The 20,368-nt window shown below is 37.4% G+C and overlaps 1 protein-coding gene across 4 annotated transcripts in view; it reads right to left on the reverse strand.

Annotated features, from left to right (window-relative positions):
• The window catches only part of STXBP6 (syntaxin binding protein 6), a 102,338-nt gene that overhangs the window by 55,839 nt on the left and 26,131 nt on the right, over nt 1-20,368 (reverse strand). For 3 of the 4 annotated variants that reach the window (XM_066188351.1, XM_066188349.1, XM_066188350.1), the window contains one exon: nt 6,296-6,481. In XM_066188351.1, the coding sequence (XP_066044448.1) occupies nt 6,296-6,449 (154 nt within the window). In that variant the 5' untranslated portion in view covers nt 6,450-6,481. Of the gene's footprint in view, nt 1-5,385; nt 5,457-6,295; nt 6,482-20,368 lie in introns of those variants that run through there. The other variant, XM_066188352.1, reaches the window with a different exon arrangement.

Raw genomic sequence — 20,368 nt, forward strand, 5'->3', positions numbered from 1 at the left:
AAATATTTTCTGCATATGAATAAGATCAAGTAGGGTATTGGGAGGATGCACAGGAGCACACATACATTCCTCCTACACCTTAAGAAGAGGAAAAAAAAAAGCAAACCAAAACACACCAATCTTAGGACCAAATGCTTTCAAATACATAATTCTGTAGCTCTGCTGTAACAAGATGCCCTTCTACACAAAATTCTTGTGGAAAAGGACTGGTTACATTACATTGGACAACATAGAATTAGGAGAGATCAGAGCATCAAGACATACTAAGGTTACAATCAATAGATGCATCCTACCCTCCAAAGCAGCTCATCATTTTCGCTCGTCTATTTCAATAAACACAGAAAGATCAATAATGAAGAAGAGAAGGTTAATCTGTCTTCCACTCAAAAATGCACCAGTTGTTTTTCAAAGACCCTTAACATTAGATTTTTAAATTTCTTTTATAAAATGGAATTTGAAATTTATTATCATTATGAGCAACTAATATTTGATTTTATAAAACTCCTTACGGGAACCCTGGAGTTAAAATCCCAGAAGTACCTAACAAAGACAAAGTATGTTGTGACGAAGAAAGGAAAGAGTCTTGGTTAAGAACTACATTCAGTATGACAATAATTTAATAAAAGTAGATGAAGGCAATTATATTTTGACAGCTTAATATTAGCCCTAGATGCTTTATGCTGCATGTGTACATTTAATATATATTTATTTAGACACATATAATACAGTACATGAATGGAACCATGCTATGCGACAATTCAAAAAACTTGTGCTTTCCATTATCCAACTTATGGTCAGTTTAAAGCAGTAAATATAGGTCACTGAGCCCACAGCAAGAGGAGATAGACATTATTTGCCCTACAGATTCCTGAATGATTAAACCTTCACCTTAAAGAGGCCATTGCTAAGTCAAGATAGTGAAGAAGGAAGCTTGGGTTTTTTTTTTTCCTCTGTTCTGAAAAAAGGAATTCAAACTTTCACAACAAAACACTTGTACTGGACTATGTTCAGCCCTTGCTGAACATCCCAGTCTGTGCCCAGATGTTCAGTTGTGATCCACTCTGGGTCCATGGGGTTGGGCAAAGCACCACAACTGGCCTGCAGCTGTCTGCAAAGAGCTGTCCAGGTACAGAGCTTGCAAAAGACTGGACCACCATTTAGCTGGTGTGCTCTTCTGGGATGACCAAATCTCTTATGTCAGTCATGACCACTTTCTTATAAATAATCAAATATTCAATAGAGTCTGACATCTAAGTGAGTTGGATTGAAAGTGCATATGACGAACACTGAAGTAACATTTTCACAACGCTTAACCAGAGGGGAAAATACCACCTCCACCCTCTCTACCCCCAGCCCACAAAACACTCACTAATAAATCAATAAAACCTATGGGCAGACAAACAGAGCATTATCCGGGAAAGTCAGTGGAAAATGACATTTACTTGGTTTCTCATGTCCTGAAAAGGAAACATGAGACTCCTCTGCACTATAAGCTCCTGAAAATGGGATGTTTTCTTCAATAAGAAAATTCTGAAAAAAAACTGTGAGACTGTCACTTCAGTAAAACTCAAATGGAAAATAAGAGCACATTAGGAGAAAACGGAATTCTTTTGATAACAAGTTCCTTCTCACTAGTTCCCAATTTCAGTTCGGTGACCGTGCTGAAAAGTCAATTGTACTTAACCTGTCCTTGAACTCCCCATGAAATTATGACCAGTTTCTGGCAGCCACATCAAGTGACTTCAAAAGCAGCAACCTTCCTGGGTATCATTCTATTCCATGAGCAGCCACTATGGAAGGAACAACAAATTTGTAACTGGAAAAACAATTTTGCGACACCATGGCATTACAGACGAGATATCAAGGCACAAAAGCTCATGATGCAAATGCAATTGAGTGGTGTGGTTGAGCATCAGCTGTAAGCATACAAATGAGGATATCCACAGAACTATTTAACTGCATAAACTAAGCTCTGTTTCCCTGTATACTTAGAAACAGAAGTAAAAAAACCCAAAAGCCAAGAGCTTATTGTGATAAATGCAAAAAGCTTTCTATGTTATTGATTCCCCATCTTCTCAACAAGTCTGTAATATGGTCAACAAGGTTAACTTTTAAAGAAGGGGAAAAGCCCAACATGCTCTCCCTCTGCATGTGCACCTTACTTTTGCATATTATGTCTTATGATTTCTTTGCATTTCCTTTTCGCTGTTCTAGCACCATTCTTGATAGACTGTACTTCTGCATCAAAGCAAAAAGAGCCCTGAATTGACAGTGCTAATTTAATTTGGAGATGGCAAAGAAAAAACACTACTAAAAGTCACAACCACAGGGGGAAAATGCTTCACTCTTGGTTTTAAAGAACTTTAGCTTTACATTCTAATTCCAGGGTTTTCAGCAGAAGTACCAGAAACATTGGTACAACTAAACTGAGGGTTATGACACACAAGAATTCAGGTTCAAAAGGAACCACCTGTTTCATTCAGTTCACCACAACTGCAAGAGATATTTAATCCTGAAAGGTCAACACAACATTCATCCATACAAACTAGACTACTTCTAAGGCATTGTGACATTAAAAATATTTTAAATAACATAAGTTAATTAAAAAAATACAATGATTGTGTGAAAGAACACAGAACTCTGCAAAAGCAAGTAGGCCAATGACCTACATTTCTGAAGTGACTGTTTTTTATTTTAATTCAGAATTCTAAATAAGGCTAAGAACTATTTTAAACAAGTATGTTTCAATTACATAAGACAATGGCAACAAAACTAAAACTTAGAACTGATCCAATAACTCTCACTAGGTCTGCTAGAGTGGAGGAGGTGATAAATATCCACTTTCAGCTTTGAATTTCTTGTCTTTTTTCTGTGTTAAATCCTCTTGTACATTACAAAAAATCCCAGTGTTCATTTTCTCTGCTCTGCCTACAGTCACCCCACCTCGGTGTTTCCCATCTGCCAACTCCTTTCTTGTTGTTCTTCAACTAAATAACTCCTTAAAGATCTGTCTTGGCTCTGTTTGCCAGTTTAACTTGCCTAGCTCCAACACTGGGCTAGAAAGCTGCAGATAACCCAGCTGCTTGGTTTCCACCAGGTTGGCAAGCAGTCTTGCTACAGCGTTCTTAACTTAATCTGTCTCCAGTTTCAGATTACAGGCTTTAGGTATACTTCTTTCAAGCATTAATGTTTATTTCTAACCAACTCAGTATTCAATATCATAAAATAAAAAACACCCCAGTACATACTTCAAACACCAGTATTAAGGAAGAATCTCCCTTACTTTCCCATCTTGCTCTGCTCGATATTTGATTCTTTTAATGGTTCACTCTCCCATCCCTGAGGCCTAAGGGCATTCTCCCTGCTCAGCATCTCTATCCATGCTTTCAGAAATTCAAATAAACAAAAACTATGATAGAATGTATCTTCAACACCAAACTTCAGTTCAACACTGAAAGGAAAACATGTAACTCTGGTTATAACAATATGTGTAATTTCTCAGTTACAAAGTGAGCAGTAAATGGAAGTACTGTTACAGTGGCTGATGTTTAATTTTCTGTACCACATCTTGGATGAAACTACAACTAGACAAGATGTTTTATACTCCCAAATATTTATACCCCTTAAGTATATAAGGAGTCAGTTTCGGAGTCAGTTTCTATTCTTTCAACTGACAAATTCTCTTCTAAAGAATAAGTTATTGAATTTCTTTCAGCAAAGGCCAAACTCAGGAAGTCCAAGAAAAATATGAATACAGAGATATTCTAGTCACTTTGTTTACCTAACACATAGCAAACCTGCCAAAAATGGGACAAGAGTCAAAGGCTGATAAAGGCATTTGCAGGGAAATAGGTTGCAACACTCAGGACTAAAGAACACGTTGCTTGAAATAGAAATACAAATCCAGAGCTAGCCACCCTTGTGTCTGCTTCACTGTACGCATTACATCAAAAATGGAAGGTGATTAAGTATATTCTGTCGTCCCAAGATACAGTCCATCTTGGACACTTTGGGGCACAGCTAAATTGCCATGCCCACATTAACTCAGCCTTAACAAAAACTTTTTCTGTGACTCCCGCTGCAACTAAAACCATTATTGCTTCACAGCCAACAGGAATAGGCAAAATTTAGTTTATCCTCATCACAGTTTCTTTTAAACACAGTGGGATAAATACTTGTTCCCCAATGCTTGGTTTTGTGCCTTTGATGATTCCCTACTAAGCAACTAATGGCACTTGACCCTGCTGCATTACATAATCTTTCTGATCAGATTGTTTGGAATGTGACATCAAACACAGCCAGGCAGTCCTCTCCCCAGTCACTTTGATGCCTACTGATATTACCAATCGTACTGTACTCTTATAATATAAACTATAAATGCACATGAAAAAACCTGGTCTCAGATCTGTGCAAAATCGCATGAGTAGTGAGCCACATGTGAGGGTTCTCGCAATACCAATATGCAGCTTTTCAGTGTCTCCCACAAAGTGATTTTATTTAGAACCTGGATGCTTCTCCTTATCATAACTGACAAACTCTGCTTAAGTCAGGGACCATTCACTGTCTTAAAATCTGTGTTGCATTCACTGTCTTAAAATTTGTGTTGACTGATACATATGAATATAGGGTGGGGGAGCTGAATTTTACAGAATGGCAATTAAACCCCCCACCAAAAAACCCGACCTATTGAATAGTTAGCCTACAGAAAAATGTAAGCATAGATCATATTTCTAACCTTTAATCATGAACATGGGTATCAAACACCTTTTGTATCCTGAAACCTACTGCACAGACCCAGAACATGATTGCTCTTTACAAGAACACTTAGGAAAGAAACTGGACTGACATTTGAAAAATATGACTGCTAAAAGAAGTGTTTAGCTTTGCTTAAAAGCATTGGTGATTTGAACATTTCTTTAAAAGTTGAGAGGCCTAGATCAGTTTCCTCTACACCTTGAGAAGACTGAAGCATGCAATTCTTACATCCAAACAGAGTATCCCAACCAAAGGTCTATGGAACAGCCTAGGGGAATCAATTTTTAAATGCTTCCTTGAAGCTCTGTATGTGGGGAGAATGGCTGAGGTCATGTTGGTTTGTTCAGGCTAGAAAACAGGAGACTAAGGGAAGACCTCATTGTGGTCTACAGCTTCCTCAGGAGGGGAAGCAGAGGGTCACACATTGATCTCTACACCCTCAGGACCACTGATAGCGTGAAACTCTGTAAGAGAAGACTTAGGCTGGGTATCAGAAAAAGGTTCTTTATTCAGAGTGTGTTCAAACCCTTAAACAGGTCCCCCAGGCAACTGGTCACAGCACCAAGCCCGACAGAGTTCACAAAGCATTTGGGAATGCTTTCAGACACATGGTGCCAGTTTTGGGTTTACCAAAATGCAGGGCCAGGAGTTGGCCTCGATGATCCTTGTGGGTCACTTCCAACTCAGGATATTCTATGATCCTATAATGACAAGCAAAATACTCAGCTGTAAATGAAAGGTCTTCTGTTTTGTCTCACTGACCTCACTATGCATGTGCATTTCCTCTGCAGCTTGTATTTTAACATATTTGTACATATGTATCTAAATAACATCCAACAACATTCAGTAAATGTACATATTTTTTGGGCAGACGTGTGATGCGCTAGTACAGTAGTAGAGTCACTGAGTTTCACCTTCTATGCTTTGAAAGTTTTAACACTACTTAAAAAAAACCCACCACAATTAGAAAGAGTCCACGAAACTCTCTCATTTAGTCCAAAAATAATCGTACTTTTCTGAGAGTCACAAAACATTTCTTCTGGCCATTAGCTGTACTTCCAAGATGCAAGATGTAAACACTCGAAGGGAGCAACTGATAGGCCTAAAAACATAAGTGACTCGCCCTAAAATACCAAAGGTATTCACACACGCTCAGTTGGCAGACATTGAAACACGGTATAAAAAATTACACTGTATATCACCTTAATGTCCTGAAAAGTTCATCCTTCTAAGAAATATCTTAATCTGACTAAGGAAAGACTGTTACCAACTATTCTCTTTGTTCATACTCTGCAGCTGCTGTGCTGTGAGAGAACACCTAGGGGTTTTTAAAGAATGAAAGCACCTGTTCAATTTATTATAGTATATAAATATAAATAGCCTAGAGCATGTGGGTCCTCAAGACAAAAGGTATAAGTGCTATAATTCTCTCATTACATTATGAAGATTGGAATCACCCAGCTCCTTATTGCTACAGGCACCAGCTAATCAGCTAATAAACCTAAACTAATAACTGGATGTCAAAAGTCATTTAACTTACCTGACAGGCAGATGTATGTTAAATATTCACCCTGACCCCCAGTAGCTAGAAAAGGAATTTTTTTTTTTGTTCTTCTTTTCACTTGAACAGCTCCCAGCATCCTTTCATCATGTGGGGCAAAAATCTCTTTGCTGATTGCAGCTTTGGCATTCATTGTAGATCACAGGTATAGCAGACTGCTGCTCTCTAAAAATAAAATCATAAATATAAAACAATATTAGTAACTCTTAAGTTATATCAAAGTCCACCTAACTTACATGGGTGTTAAAAACTCTGACCTTCAAAGAAAGTTTTTAATGCCTCAAAGGATTTAGAAAATAATTTCGTATTTTTAAAGGCAGAATTTTCCTATTTAAATGTCTTCACTGAAGTAGTTCTCCACACTTCTTAAATCTGCTTATACTAGCTTAGCTTATTTTGGGCAGAACCACTAGCACTTCAGTATGTTGCAAAATATTCTCAGAGGAACACCCTGTTTAACCTCATGCAGCATAAAACCTTCATTAATTCCCCCTCCGATAACTAAGGGAAACTCAGATCTGTGTCCCACATACAAAAGGAAAGCCCTGCAAGGGCATAGGGAAGGAGCACCGTGGTTGTGCTGGCACACAAGAAGTCACGTTCACAGAAGACAGAGAAAGCCTCAGACCTGGTGAGACTGTTCCTTCAGGAGCAGTGCTCCTGGTGACAGCACTTGATTGCACAGCTCTTGCACCTTTAGCACCTCATCTCCTCAACTCTGGAATTACTGACTGGGCAACTGCACAGGAGACAGTGTCAGAGATACCATCGGGGTCAACGCAGACAAAACCACACCTCTACTTTTGTGCTATGCAATTTTGACCCAGGTCAGTTCCTCAGTGTGTTTCGTAATGAAACAGCATAGCTGACTTTGGAGAGACATTTGTCTCAGGAGAGACATACACATTCAAAGAGGAAAAAATTATTGTAGAGAACAGGGAGGGAGGAGGGAAGCTGCTTAGTCATGCACATCCCAAAAAACAAACCTCACTGCAGCTTACAGAAGAGCCTAACTAAAGGAGGGAGAACTCAGAGGGGACATTAAGAGGTTCTTTGTGTAAGCTGTAACTCCAATTAGTTCTGCACTGATGTCTTGTAATACATACACAGGCCCCCATTCATGGAAACTGCTGAATGACACCTTTAATTGTTCCATTATAATGACACTCCAATGCACATACATTAATTTCCACTTTTCTGTATTACTAAGACTTTCAAGCTGACAGATCTTTCTGACAACCTTAGCTTTCTTAGTACAAAGATGGCCTGAACTGCCTGGTACTTCTGCCTGTGGGATCACTTGAATTTGCCATAACTGAAAATAAATGTAAATAGACTACAGTCAAATTAGATTATGAAACCAGGAGAGTCATGGATCCATTATTTGTTGTATGCATACTACCAGCAAAGTAATTGTCTTAACACTTTCAGTCTCAATATTTTGTTGTCACTATTTATGACCTTATCTTAAAAAAAATGGGAAAATTAAAAAAAAAAAAAAGTGCATGTGAGACAGCACAACAAACTGAATTCACTGCCTGCTAATTTTTGATGCAAACAGAATCCTGTGCCAAAATAATTTGTAACAGTATACCTCAGTTAACCAACAGAGAGGTATTTGAATTCTGACATGTTTTACCATCAGGTCATTTTACATGAACCTTTACAAAACTGAATTGCATTTAAAAGCTGACTCCATCAAAAGAAAAATCCAGACCAATTTCAAAGGAACAAAGAATGTATAGCTCCTGACAAGGTGTAGCTCCTGACAAGGTGTGATCTCATAACTCCCAACATCTTAGTTACCTATCCTTTAACAATGAATATATCAACATGAAAACAGAATCAAAAGAATAAACTTACATGGTAGTTACTTAAAGAAAAAGTTGTGAAAAAATGTGTTGTTTTCACATTCATCACATACTTCTCTCTTCTTCTGCGTTACAGAAATATTTGCAGAGTACATAATACCAGCACTTAAACTGTTGGGACGTTGCAACAAACTTTCGGGTTAATTTTTTTTTTAATTCAAGGCTACTGTTAATGGCTGTGGATTGAAACACACAGACCTCCTCCTGTCTGAGAGAGAGACTGATAATCTTTGCAAAACCCAGACCTTCATGTGCCTAAAGAATTTTCAATGAATAGCTTTTTGGGAAGACACACAGAAATGCTGTCAGTTCAAAACACACTCAAGTGACACTCAACTGAAAAAGTGATTTCTAGATTGCAATGATCTGATGCTGTTAATTATGCAACTGAGTTGTTGAATAGATGTTTTCAGACATTTTCTTAATGGTCATGGATTGTAACATAAAATATGACTTCAAAGATTACTCAGGGATGTAAAGGCTTCCTGGATTAAGAGAAGATGCAAGTTTTTCTTACCTACAGTATCATAAAATGTTAAGTGATTTATGGCTGCATGCTGCTATTGGCCTTGACTTTAAGCTGGTTTTGTATACATCTACCAGAAGCTGTACACGGACACAGTAGATTCCTGGATTGTGCCTGGAACCTCCAATCAAAGTGTAGATTCCTGGCTTCAGAGATTGCGATCATTCTGTTCCCAGAACTCGGGTTGACAACAACTTCACGAGCCATATTCAAACAATTAATCTAACAGTGTGTACTTGACACAACTGCCAAATCTGATGTGAAAACTGACACTAACACAAACCACAGAAGCCTATTTACTTAAAGAAAATAACTAACTGTACTTGTGCACAAACAGACTTCTGAGACTGAGATGTCAATATAGTTTAGATGAAGTTGTTTTTCATAGGTCAAAAAATCAGCAGCTTCATAAAACATTCAAGTTCAATTCATAAAACAACTTTTTCCCTATGTGCTAATAGATGTATGTAAAAGACCTTTGTTTAAATACGTAAAGCCTTCCAATGCACCTTGTTTTCACAAGTGGAGATAATACAATCTCTGGCAGAGAATCTAGAAAAAAAACCCAAAAACAACAACTTCCTCAAGGAACAAGAATAAATCTCATTTTTTCCCATTCTCCAACAAAATCCCTCTTTTCATTAAAAATAAAAACAAACAAACAAACAAAAACCCCAACAACAACAACAAAAAAACAACCCCCCAAAAAACAACACCACTGCCTGTACATGCACAACTTCATGTTGTATATGCATTTCTTTGCACAATAATGTTTTCTCTTGGTTCATGTTCCAGGACAAATTCAAACCATCAGCAGTTTCCACTCAAGTCCCGTATGAACTCATGCATGGAACACAAATTTTTTCCTCCCATCTCTAATTAAATACAAAATAAAATGCTTTAGAGAAACTTAATTGGAAGATCTCTGAGCACTCTGAAACAGTCCACTTCTGCTTGCAACATTAGCCCCTCTGAGGCAAGGGGGATTTAAAAGTTCCAGTAAACCTGAGTCCAGAGAGACCAGATTTCCTACCTCACATGCTTTGTTATACATATTTACTTCCACTCAAATTATTATAATGATGTTTTTGGGTAAACAAAGACCCCATTTTTCTTCTGCAATCTATCACTCCATCTATTATAGCATTATAGAACAGAATGTTTGCATTTACACTGTGCCCCCAGCATACAAAAGAAACACGGAGAGGGAAGATTCCTGTGTGTATTTGAATAAGCGCCTGCAATGCGCTGTTCATTTGCATCTTCTCACATCTTTCTCTACTACAGTTCTTCTCCATTATATTTCTATCACTAAAAACTCCCTCTATGAACAGCTGACTATTCCTCTAGAAGTAGGTGAGGGGACAGCAATTAAAAGCAATTTTTTAAAAAGAAGATTAAATAAAACCAAGATAATTAAGCTGAATCCTTAATGGATCCCACACGTTCAATAACAACAAAAAAACCCAAACTGGACAGTTTTCTGGTCAGCCAGAATATCAGACTGTTTTCAGGCACACAGCCAGCAAATGGCTGATTTATCTTTACACCCACATATTTCATAGGACTCTATGCAAGTGAGTGTAAAAAAAGGAGATTTACAGTATTTTTGTTGAGGGTATAGGTATGCAGAAAGAACTGGGAAAACTAATCCTCAGCATGCAGAATTCAAATAGGAGTAAATTACAATACAAAGCAAGAGCCGGAAAAGGACATAATGGATTCCAAAAAGAGGAAAAAAATGTTCAGTGTGCTAAACCTTGCTGTTTTCAAGGATCTTTAGTTTAATCACAAACAGGGATGGGCTCACAGGACAGCCTAACCACTGAAATGCTGCCTGCAGTGTGAAATCATCTGAGCAACCAACCATTCTTGGAATAGTAACTCTAGCAAGCACTCAGATCTGCTTTTAATAAAGCCACTATCCTGAAAGATGACATTTACTTTACAAAATCATTGCAAGACACTGTTGCCAAAAGAACAGCTTTTGCAATTGTAATGGTTGCCTGGTATTTACTTGTACGAAGTGTCTAAACTACTTTGAATATTACACGTCATCAAAATCCTGTATTTGCTGTCATCTCAAACAAATAGCTAGTCCAAGCCTGGAAAAAGCAAAAAAAATAATTTAAACCCCAAGGCAACTAATTTTTAAATCATTAAAGAACAAATATTAGAACATACAAGTCCCAGAAGTTGGTTTGCAATACATTTATTAAGCATATCTTTATCCTACAGGAATAAAACCAAGTTTAATTATCTCTGCAAACAAGGATCAAATCAGTGGATCAACCTTATTCTGAAATGGTCAAGGTAAAATCTTTTAAATGCTTGAACAGAAAAATAAATAAGATCATCTTATGTCATCCTTCTATTTTCAAATCTAATTTTGCTTGAAAGATATTTATTTTAATTAGGACAATAGCAGCAGCCAGAAAATTGCTATTACTTCCTACTAACATAGGTTTACAACTTTTAGGAGTATTTACTGGAAAAAACCTCAATCATTCTCCAGAGTTATTTGTAGGCTGTCCCATTTCCAATTTATTTTTCCAAATAACCTCTCAGCTAAGACTGGTTCATTTGAACCATGTATTAATTCCAGCATATGAAAATTGGAACTGTATTTTTAGCAACTAAAAACAAGAAATGTGTTTTCACTTACATATGTAATTACAAACTAAACTGCCCAATCAAGCTGAACAGGACATAAGGAGACTTCAGAGAGCAGCAGCTTCTAAATGAAGAACTTGAATCTTACGTGCTAAGAAGTAACTTCTTTCTGTCTTTTAAGTGAATCTTTATATTGTAGCCAATCTCATCCATGACCAACATATGGCAGAATTTACTGTAAATTTGAAATACAAGCCTTAACTTTGTTTTTAATCAAGATGTTGTTTGATTATGGGAATTTACCAGCATTGTTTACTAAAACTTTGAAGAAGCCTGGTTTGAATCACTGAATCTCTCAAAAGCTCCTAGAATAAGCATAAGAAACGGGTAAGACTATACTAGCTACCATACTGTGTGGCCTGGGAACATGTGATGTTTTTGGTAAAGGAAAAAATAAAGGAGAAGTGCACAGTAATAGGACTTTACAGTCAGAGAAAAGCAGTAAATACCTCAATGCTTGACATGTTTCTTCACCTGAGGCAGGCAGCCTGAGGCCCTGAGCAATTCCTATAACCTTTCATTGCAAGGGAAAATTATTTGACTTCTGTGCAAGTTTTATGGACATACAGATTTAAAGAGAAAAAGAGCTCTAAATGGAATAAGTATTTATAAAGACGCAGTAAAAAAGGGATGCAAAAAAGGAAGGTATCTTTGAGTTTATTTAATCTGTAACACAATCCTTAAAAAAAAAATACACCTAGAAGCTTTGTACACCTTCCTCCATCACCCCACAAAAAACCCAAACATCTCCTTACAAAGACAGATTATCAGAGGCATCACCAAAGTCCCACAAATGTGGAAATGAGAACCAGTTCCACTTTCATGTGGAAGACAGAGCACCTGCTTTCATTTCCACACTCTGCTCTGCTGAGTGAAATACAATCATAGAGCATCATGGTAAGTAATAACTCTACTTCCTCAAGGCAGATGCAGCAGAAGCCGAAGATGCAGTATCATTTGGTTCTTTTGAGACTGTGCCCCTAAACTGTCTCCAAACGGTACAGAAAATTAAGTGGGAGGTGGCATAAGAAGGCACCAGAGACATACTGAAGGATGGGTACTATATATTCCAGGTCGTAAAGCTTTTTCTTGTTCTGAAAACAGCAATTCCAGATCTAGAAGCTAATGACCTAGTAAACAGTATAGATCCAGCTCACAAAAAGGATGTAATATTGAAGTGAACCTAGAATACTGCAGTCTGGGAAAATCCAACTCTAATATAGGACATAACATTTCTGTACTGCAATTCTGTGTGTGAATAGCTGCAGACCGTTAGTAGATTATTTTCAATAGGTATGCAAGCAAAAATATATATTCAAGAACTGCAGCAAATTAAAATTTATTTCTGCTTATGTTTACATAGCATTCTGGATCAAGACTATATTCATAAAAAATTAGTAAAATAATAATGCAAGAATCAGTGGACACTGATTCTTTCAGCATTTTCCTAACTGCCCAAAGCAGCAGCGTTCCCTACATGTGCCCTCCCCTGGAACCGGTATGAAAAGCTAAAAGTGTTTCTGGGAGTTGCCCCATGGAGGTAAAGGCATCTCTGCAGAGATGGTACAGCCCTCTCCAGGTCATTCTGAGTGAAGAGCAACAGCTGGAGACCCACTCAGGTTCTCCTGGTAAGAATCCCACAATCTGAAAGTCATTATTATTTTAAAAATGTAAGAATTTGAAAGTAAAGATGGAACAACACTACATTAGACAGCACCACCCAATCTACAAAACAATTTACCAAAAGTCAGTCAAGAACTTATTGGGAAGACTGTGCTGGAGTCATCCTTTTGAAATAGGAACATTTTGAATCACACAGATTCACCAAGAAATTTAGGAACTGCCAGATGTTATAACAAAGCCACAGAGAGTCCCCCAGGACTCTGGGACATTCACAGCAGTAAGAACTACTATGCAGAACAACACTGGAAATCTTAGTCTTAAGAGGTTATCTTAATTCTTAGGATCTTTCAGAAGTGTCTAGATCTTAAGACCAGTTATTACACCCAAGCTTAGACTTCCATTTGCAGGAGGGACTGTCACAGTTTCTTCTGTCATCCTCACAGATTTCTTCCTCCAAACACCTCACCTCTCTAGACTTTTTCTCATTAGCCTACATCTTTTCTGAAATGCGATCCTCAAGCCTGGACTCACAGCTTCATTGATGGCACCAGAGTAAACTGAAAGAACTATCTGGTTTTTGGAACAGGCTCCCCAAGTTACCTCACCAAGCCTGTCAGAGTTCAACGAGCACCTGGACAATGCCCTTATCATATGGTTTAGCTTTAGGTAGTCCTGTGAGGAGTAAGGAGTTGAACTTAGTGACCCTTATGTGCCCCTACCAACTCAAGATCTACAGACTCCTACAAGGAGTGAATATTCCTTATAAAGCTATTGCCATACATAGTCAGTAAAACACGAGCTTTAGTTCAACACCTACCACGTTCTTCAATCTTTTTGTGGGGAAGAATAAAAAAGACATTTGACATTTGAATAATTAATCATTCCAACTTAGAAGGGGATTTTTGTACTTACTGCTTTAAGGTTATTTCTCCCACCGTACAATTGTTTTACAGTCCAATTCTGTCTTTTAACACTTGCAGTTGTCTACATAGACACCCACTGAAGAAGTCAGGAGTTACATTCTGTGTGCCATCACTTTGGACAGTTAAAATTGTTTGAGACCCAACACAGCTTCCTTTCACTCCTCCAGTGAGAACTAAAAGATACCAATTCATTTCTGTGTTCCTACATCTTATGCTACTTTCATGTGAACCTAATTTCCTTAGTTAACCCAATGTGACTAACATCACGAGACAGCATCAGAGGCACCGTTAAAGAAGTTCCAACCTATTACATGGCCTAATACTTTATCACAAACCCAAAACAACTGGTTTGAAGTTGCATTTGAGTTATTGCTGCTTGTTCAATCGTTTGTCCATATTTTGGGAAAGAAAAATCATTAAAAATATGAAATTAAAGGATACTGGTGAGAAGGAGCAGCAATGTTCCTCAAGGAAAGAGGAATTAGCTGAAAGGGTTGTAGTTTAGAACATGCACAGTTTCTTTCAGTAGTTTGTTTCTCATTTAACTTGACCACCTTGAGCACTTGTACTGGCAGAAATTATCGATTTCTTTTTGTGCTTCTCTTCCTTATGACAGCATAAACGCTTCTGTGGTAGTCCAGTGAACTAGCCGAGAATTAATCCAGTTTTAAGCTATCTTAAAAAAAACAGTGATTAGTTTTGATTTCACTCAAGCTCCCTGATATAGTGCACTCCACAGCTGCGTGTCAGCACATGGGAATGAAGTGCAGGTAGTAAGATTAAGGCTCCCACAGGTGCCCAACACTATTAGTTTACAAGGATCATGAAATTGCGCTTTAAAGAGAGAACCCAAAATGTCATGTACTTTCATCAAATATTGAAATCATTGACTGAAGACATGGCATGGAGCCAACCTAGACAAAATTTTTCAAAATCGCAACTTGCTACAAAGAATCAAACTTACTAAAACGTGTTAAAACAGGAGTTCATATGGGGCTTCTCCTTGATAAAAACAAATGGGGCTCGAGAGAGTATAAAATTCCTTGGTATACTGACTCGATTATTGGATGGGTGAAACAGAAGGGTAGCAAAAAGTTGCGTTAAAAGTCAGGCTCTGTTAGGTTGCTATCAGAACTGCTGCCTACAGAGATATACAAAACATGATGCAATGCCATATTGCCGCAGTTATAGCACCCATAACTACAACACACTAACTCACATCACCTACTCTGTCAAGACATCTCACAGGAACCAGATTCTGACTTACTAAGCACTGGTAATTGAAAAAACACATTATATAGATTCATAGTTTAGTGTACAGGTTGCCAGAGAGACACGCTATTCTACAGTATCAGTTGAAGGTGTTTTCAAGAAAGAAAAAATCAAACCCCACAAAACTGTTTGATCTAACAGCTGGCACATAGTACTCTTGCCACTGGCTTTCTCCACCTGGTATAATTCAGTATGCTCTGAAATCAGGTTTTACAAATCCTCCCAAGTTCCATTTCCATTCCTCCTCACATAACTGATACTGGTACAAATTGCAAATTTCTGCACTTTATAGTCATCCATTAAATTAAATATCCCAAAAGAGAAGGAGGGAACAAAGTCAGGTCTCTCAGGTTAAGTGTTTTCAATTTTCTAAACTGCAACCTGCAATACCCACCTTAGAAAAAAAAAGTTCCTTTATATGACTTTAATGCTGACAAAAAGTACAGAAGCATAGTGATCCATTGGGAGAACACAATAAAACGTAACGTCTAGGTATTAAAGCATTTTATTTCATCCATCTAAGGTTAATCAACATTCCCCAGAAAGTATAAATAGTGTTTTTTTTTCAGTCACACCAAATGCCTAAAAAGAATAACTTACTAGCAAAATGCATACTGCTTTTAAGAATGAAATAGATGTGGTTCTGGGGATACTAAACCTCTGTAAGATCAGACACTTCTACGAACTACTATATGAATGTTTATCTTGAGGGAAAACAAGCACCATGTAAAAGTAGTAAACCATCTGTTGGCAGTGTCCTGATACTTTGCAGCAGTTAAATAAATACAGATTTCTTTCTGGCAAATAACACAACCTGAACACATTTCTGACAGGCTGTATACTTCTTTCCAAGAATCTTCCAGCAGTTACAAGCATCACTAACTTCAAAATGGGTGAGTTCAACAAAGCTTCCAAAATCGCAGTTTTTTCTGCAAACTTAAGAAATTACAAAGAAAAATAAAATGAACAAAACACCAATCCAGTGTTTTGTTCAAGGGATGATATCATTGCAAAAATGATTAAAAATGTCATCCACAGCTTTTAGCCCCACTATGCTTGATAACTTAGCTCTGCTCTCCTGACAGAATCCAGTTAAGAAAACCATGACAGCAAACAGATCTTGTATGTTTGAAATTTATGGGGCTTTGTGGGTTTGGTTTTTTTTTTTTTTTTTTTTTGGGGGGGGGTTGTTGTTGGTTGGGTTTTTTTAATGACTGACCTGTTCAGCCTCAAAGAAAGCTGAAAAAAAAACCTAGAAAGGAAACTACTGGCTTTTCACCTCTCCTCTCAAGTAATTCCTTCTTACTTATTTTCACAGTAATTTGGAATCAGTGATCAGTGGCAGAATTACTCCATTTTAATAGCTAGAAAGTTTTCATCAAGCCATGGAGATGGCAATGCAGAAACTTTGTCGAGTTAAGTTTTTGCCTGCTGGGAAAAAGACCGCCTTTAAAAATAAAAAGAAAAAAATAAATAAAATATCACTTTTCCCTCTACACTCCTTGCAGGGAACAAGTAGTAGCTTCTTGAGAATGGGCAAAATTTCATCAGGTTTATGGATCTGAACAAACCATTAAGTTTTAGATTAGTATCTCTTACAGATCAGTGTGGTATTAATCAATGTATGGGATACCTGTAAAACACATCCTGACATTCTGCAGTTCTACATTAAATTCTGAGAAAAACAGTATAACAGCACAGTGAAGGATGACAGAATTATGGTAACCTAGATACCCCAAGCAAACAAAAAACATCCTTCTCTACTTCTGTGTTTTTACATTTTGCCAAGAAAGAGACTGGAATAGCTTTATTTGAAGTGAAAACATTAGGAGAATCATTAGTTGCATGCCTGAAACTAAGACAATACGAGGGCATTAGCAGGTAGACCAAGGAGTAACACCTACATTTGTGTAAGAAATATCCTGTCCAGGGAGCAGGGACACAACAGGACAATACAGCAAAACTCCCCTGTTTCATTCACTTCATATATTCAAGAGTTATTCCTATTAATAAGGAATAAGTTATGCCTATTGCACACAAAACTTAGATTTATAGCCACGAGGCATTTACCCATTTCACAGGTCAAAGTAAAAGGGCTGTTTAAAAAAACCCAAACAACAAACAAAAACCATGACAAAATATACAATATATGTCTTCCTTTAGACAAATCCCAGAAGACTCCAGCTTAATCAATGTATCAGACACCCTTCCAACTTTAATGTCAACTGCAATGTTACAATGAATAATTTACGCTGTCTCTAAAGAGCAGTCATAGCTATGGACCCTGAAATAACATAATCTCTCAATATATCTTCACAGGCTTATGAAAATGTACCTTTAGCACCAAATGCACACTTGATGGATAAATATACATTTTAAAAATCGAGTGGCATTTTTAATTTTCCTCTATCAGATTCGTATGTACAGTAACTGACAACATCCACAGCAACAAATCCTCTGCAACAATTCTGTGCCAAAATCAAGTTCATACAATCCATATCGTATTTTACATGGCCACACCCCTAGATAAAATGGCATCCAACCAAAAGAGCAAACACATATTCCATACAAAATTATGATTTTTATTCTACACATACATTCTGTACCAACAACAGGAAGAAATACACTCCATCTTTAACTAAGACATCTGAATACAAGGTAAGGGAAAAAAACCTGACTGCCACACAGCCCTGGTTGTGGTGTGCAGCCTAGAAAACAAATTCATGTAGATACAGACGTGTTCATCCCATATGTATACCTTTTCTAGCATAAACAGCCTTATGAAAACCTTCCACCTGTGCAAAACCTAACCACCAGTACACAATAGTAGCAACTTGTACAATTGCTCAAGGACAGAAATTTCCAGTTACAGATAGGAATACTGTTTCACAGAGAAATAAATCTAGTCCTGTCCTCAACCAAAAGCTTTTCAGTAGCGGCTTATGCCAGAAAAATTGTGGACTGTTACCAAATGAAGGGGTCAACATCCTTCATCTCCCAGTATTTTCCTGATTCATTAGAACACTCAGCATATACTAAAATTTGCAGCTGCACATTAGTATCAACACAATGAGACTGTGGGAGGAATATGCACTATTCTTGGCAGTAACCTACAGTTCACTGGGTTAATTCATTCTTCAAACCTTACCCTCATCTCTGCACATTCCTTTAGAACCAAGCCCTAAAATTACATTCTTAAACTTTATTATTTTTGAATCCTAAATTCATCTCAGAGACAATGATGTCCTGTTACAATGAACTTACAGATTCCTCTGCAGTTTTTTTTCTTTCTTTACTCAATAGGACCTATAGCCTCTCCTAATCCTAACACCATACTTTATTAAAAACTATTAAACTACTTTGCCTTTGTAATCCAACAATCAACATAAGTAGTTAAAAGCAATTCCGCAATTCAGTAATTAACTGCTTACATCTAGCACCCAAAAATTTTTATAAGTACATCTTATGTTAAAACCAAGTGGTCTTTTGGCTATAGATTTTTCCCTTCATATATTTTGCAGACATAGTAACAACAAAAAGCATAAAATTCATAAAAGGTATCAGTAGCATAATCTCCAGGCTCCTAACTCCTCAAAATCACCCATCTAGAAATCAACTAGATTGAAAGAGAACGGTTAATCTAATAACATGAGTGATTCAATCAAGCTTCACTTTACCCTTTACTTTTCATTTCACACTGCCAGTAGGTAAATAAACATGACTTTATAACCTGATACTTGGCATTTCATTAGGCTTAATCGTTCTAACAATTTACTTCAAACATATTCATTTCATAATGACTAACAGGACAGGCAAAAAAGTTTAAGAACTTACACAGGTGGCTTTAAATTCACAATACACATTTACAACTTCCAAAACCTAAAATACGCTTGCATGTTCAAGGTATAGAAGAACTTATTAAGACAAACAACATACTTTGAGAAACTGACATTAAGCCACTTCTGTGGCTTGTTAATCCACATTGAAAACAACACTTTTCTAATATTAAGTACATAATAAACAAAAAGCTCACTACATCCACCTTAAAGAACTAGCTATCGAGATAGGCACGGTGGGCACAGGTGCAAGGAACATAAGATGCAGATGAAACAAATATGTTTGTCAAAACAATATGGGTACAGTCAAGAAACTTGAGAGCAATCCCAGCTTCCAGTGAAGAAGGGATGGGACACATAGAGAAGATCTATTGAAATACCAGTAAAAATCAAGTATAACTCAAAGCACAAGAGGCCCTTGATTTAGAAGCATTTGGCAAGTGACGCAGTAATGAACTATTTATTTTACCACAAGAGATTAACAAAGATGTCTCAACATTCCAGACAAAAGTGACATTCCAGACAAAGGTTATTCTTTAACCCATATAACACAGCCATGTCCTAGCAGAGAGCAGAAACAACCCAAACTCTACCAGAAGAAACAAATTGAGTACGTTATAATAAAAGGGGCAGGGACAAAGCCCCACTTCTCAAAATGCTATGATGACACCAGAACAGAAATACACTGCACTGGGAGTATATATTTTGTCATTTTGTTCAGCCTCCACAAGTCTCCCCTCATGCACTGAGGAAGATGTTTCATCAGAGAAGGTAGATTTGTCAAGCACGATTTATCACCTTGGCTCACCCTCTTGTCCTTCATGTGCCTAGAAATGGCTTCCACTGACAAAATGCAAGAGCCTCCTATGACATCTTGAAACCAAAACGGGAGAGAGGGAAATGTAGGGTACGTATTCTGTCTCTCAGTACTTATCCTGTTGCCTTCACAGCGTATCTCAACCATGATGCCCTGCATACCCTACCACCACCACAGTGGTGACTTTAGTTCTCTGCACTCTTCAGCAGAGAGACTCAGCCCAACAATGAAAAAAATGACAGTAGGAAACACCAGTAAAGCGGCTGAATCTTCAGACTACCCAGGCGAGAGGAGGAAAATTAGAACGACTTGCTTCAGCATTGCAGATATGGTCAAAGATATGTAGGGGTATGCATTATACGCTTTGGTTTGATGCTTTTTAATTGCATTTTAAAATGAGAAGACTTTCTACAGAACACTTGAGGAACTCTGCTTCTGCCACCCTGATACAATACATTGCAATTCCTGTAACTGGCATTTCTTCTCAGAGTTTGTTCTGTGAACAAGAAGT

This window comes from Chamaea fasciata, unplaced genomic scaffold (genome assembly GCF_029207755.1).
Source record: "Chamaea fasciata isolate MVZ Bird 193981 ecotype frontalis unplaced genomic scaffold, bChaFas1.0.hap1 SCAF_7, whole genome shotgun sequence".
Taxonomy (NCBI): domain Eukaryota; kingdom Metazoa; phylum Chordata; class Aves; order Passeriformes; family Sylviidae; genus Chamaea; species Chamaea fasciata.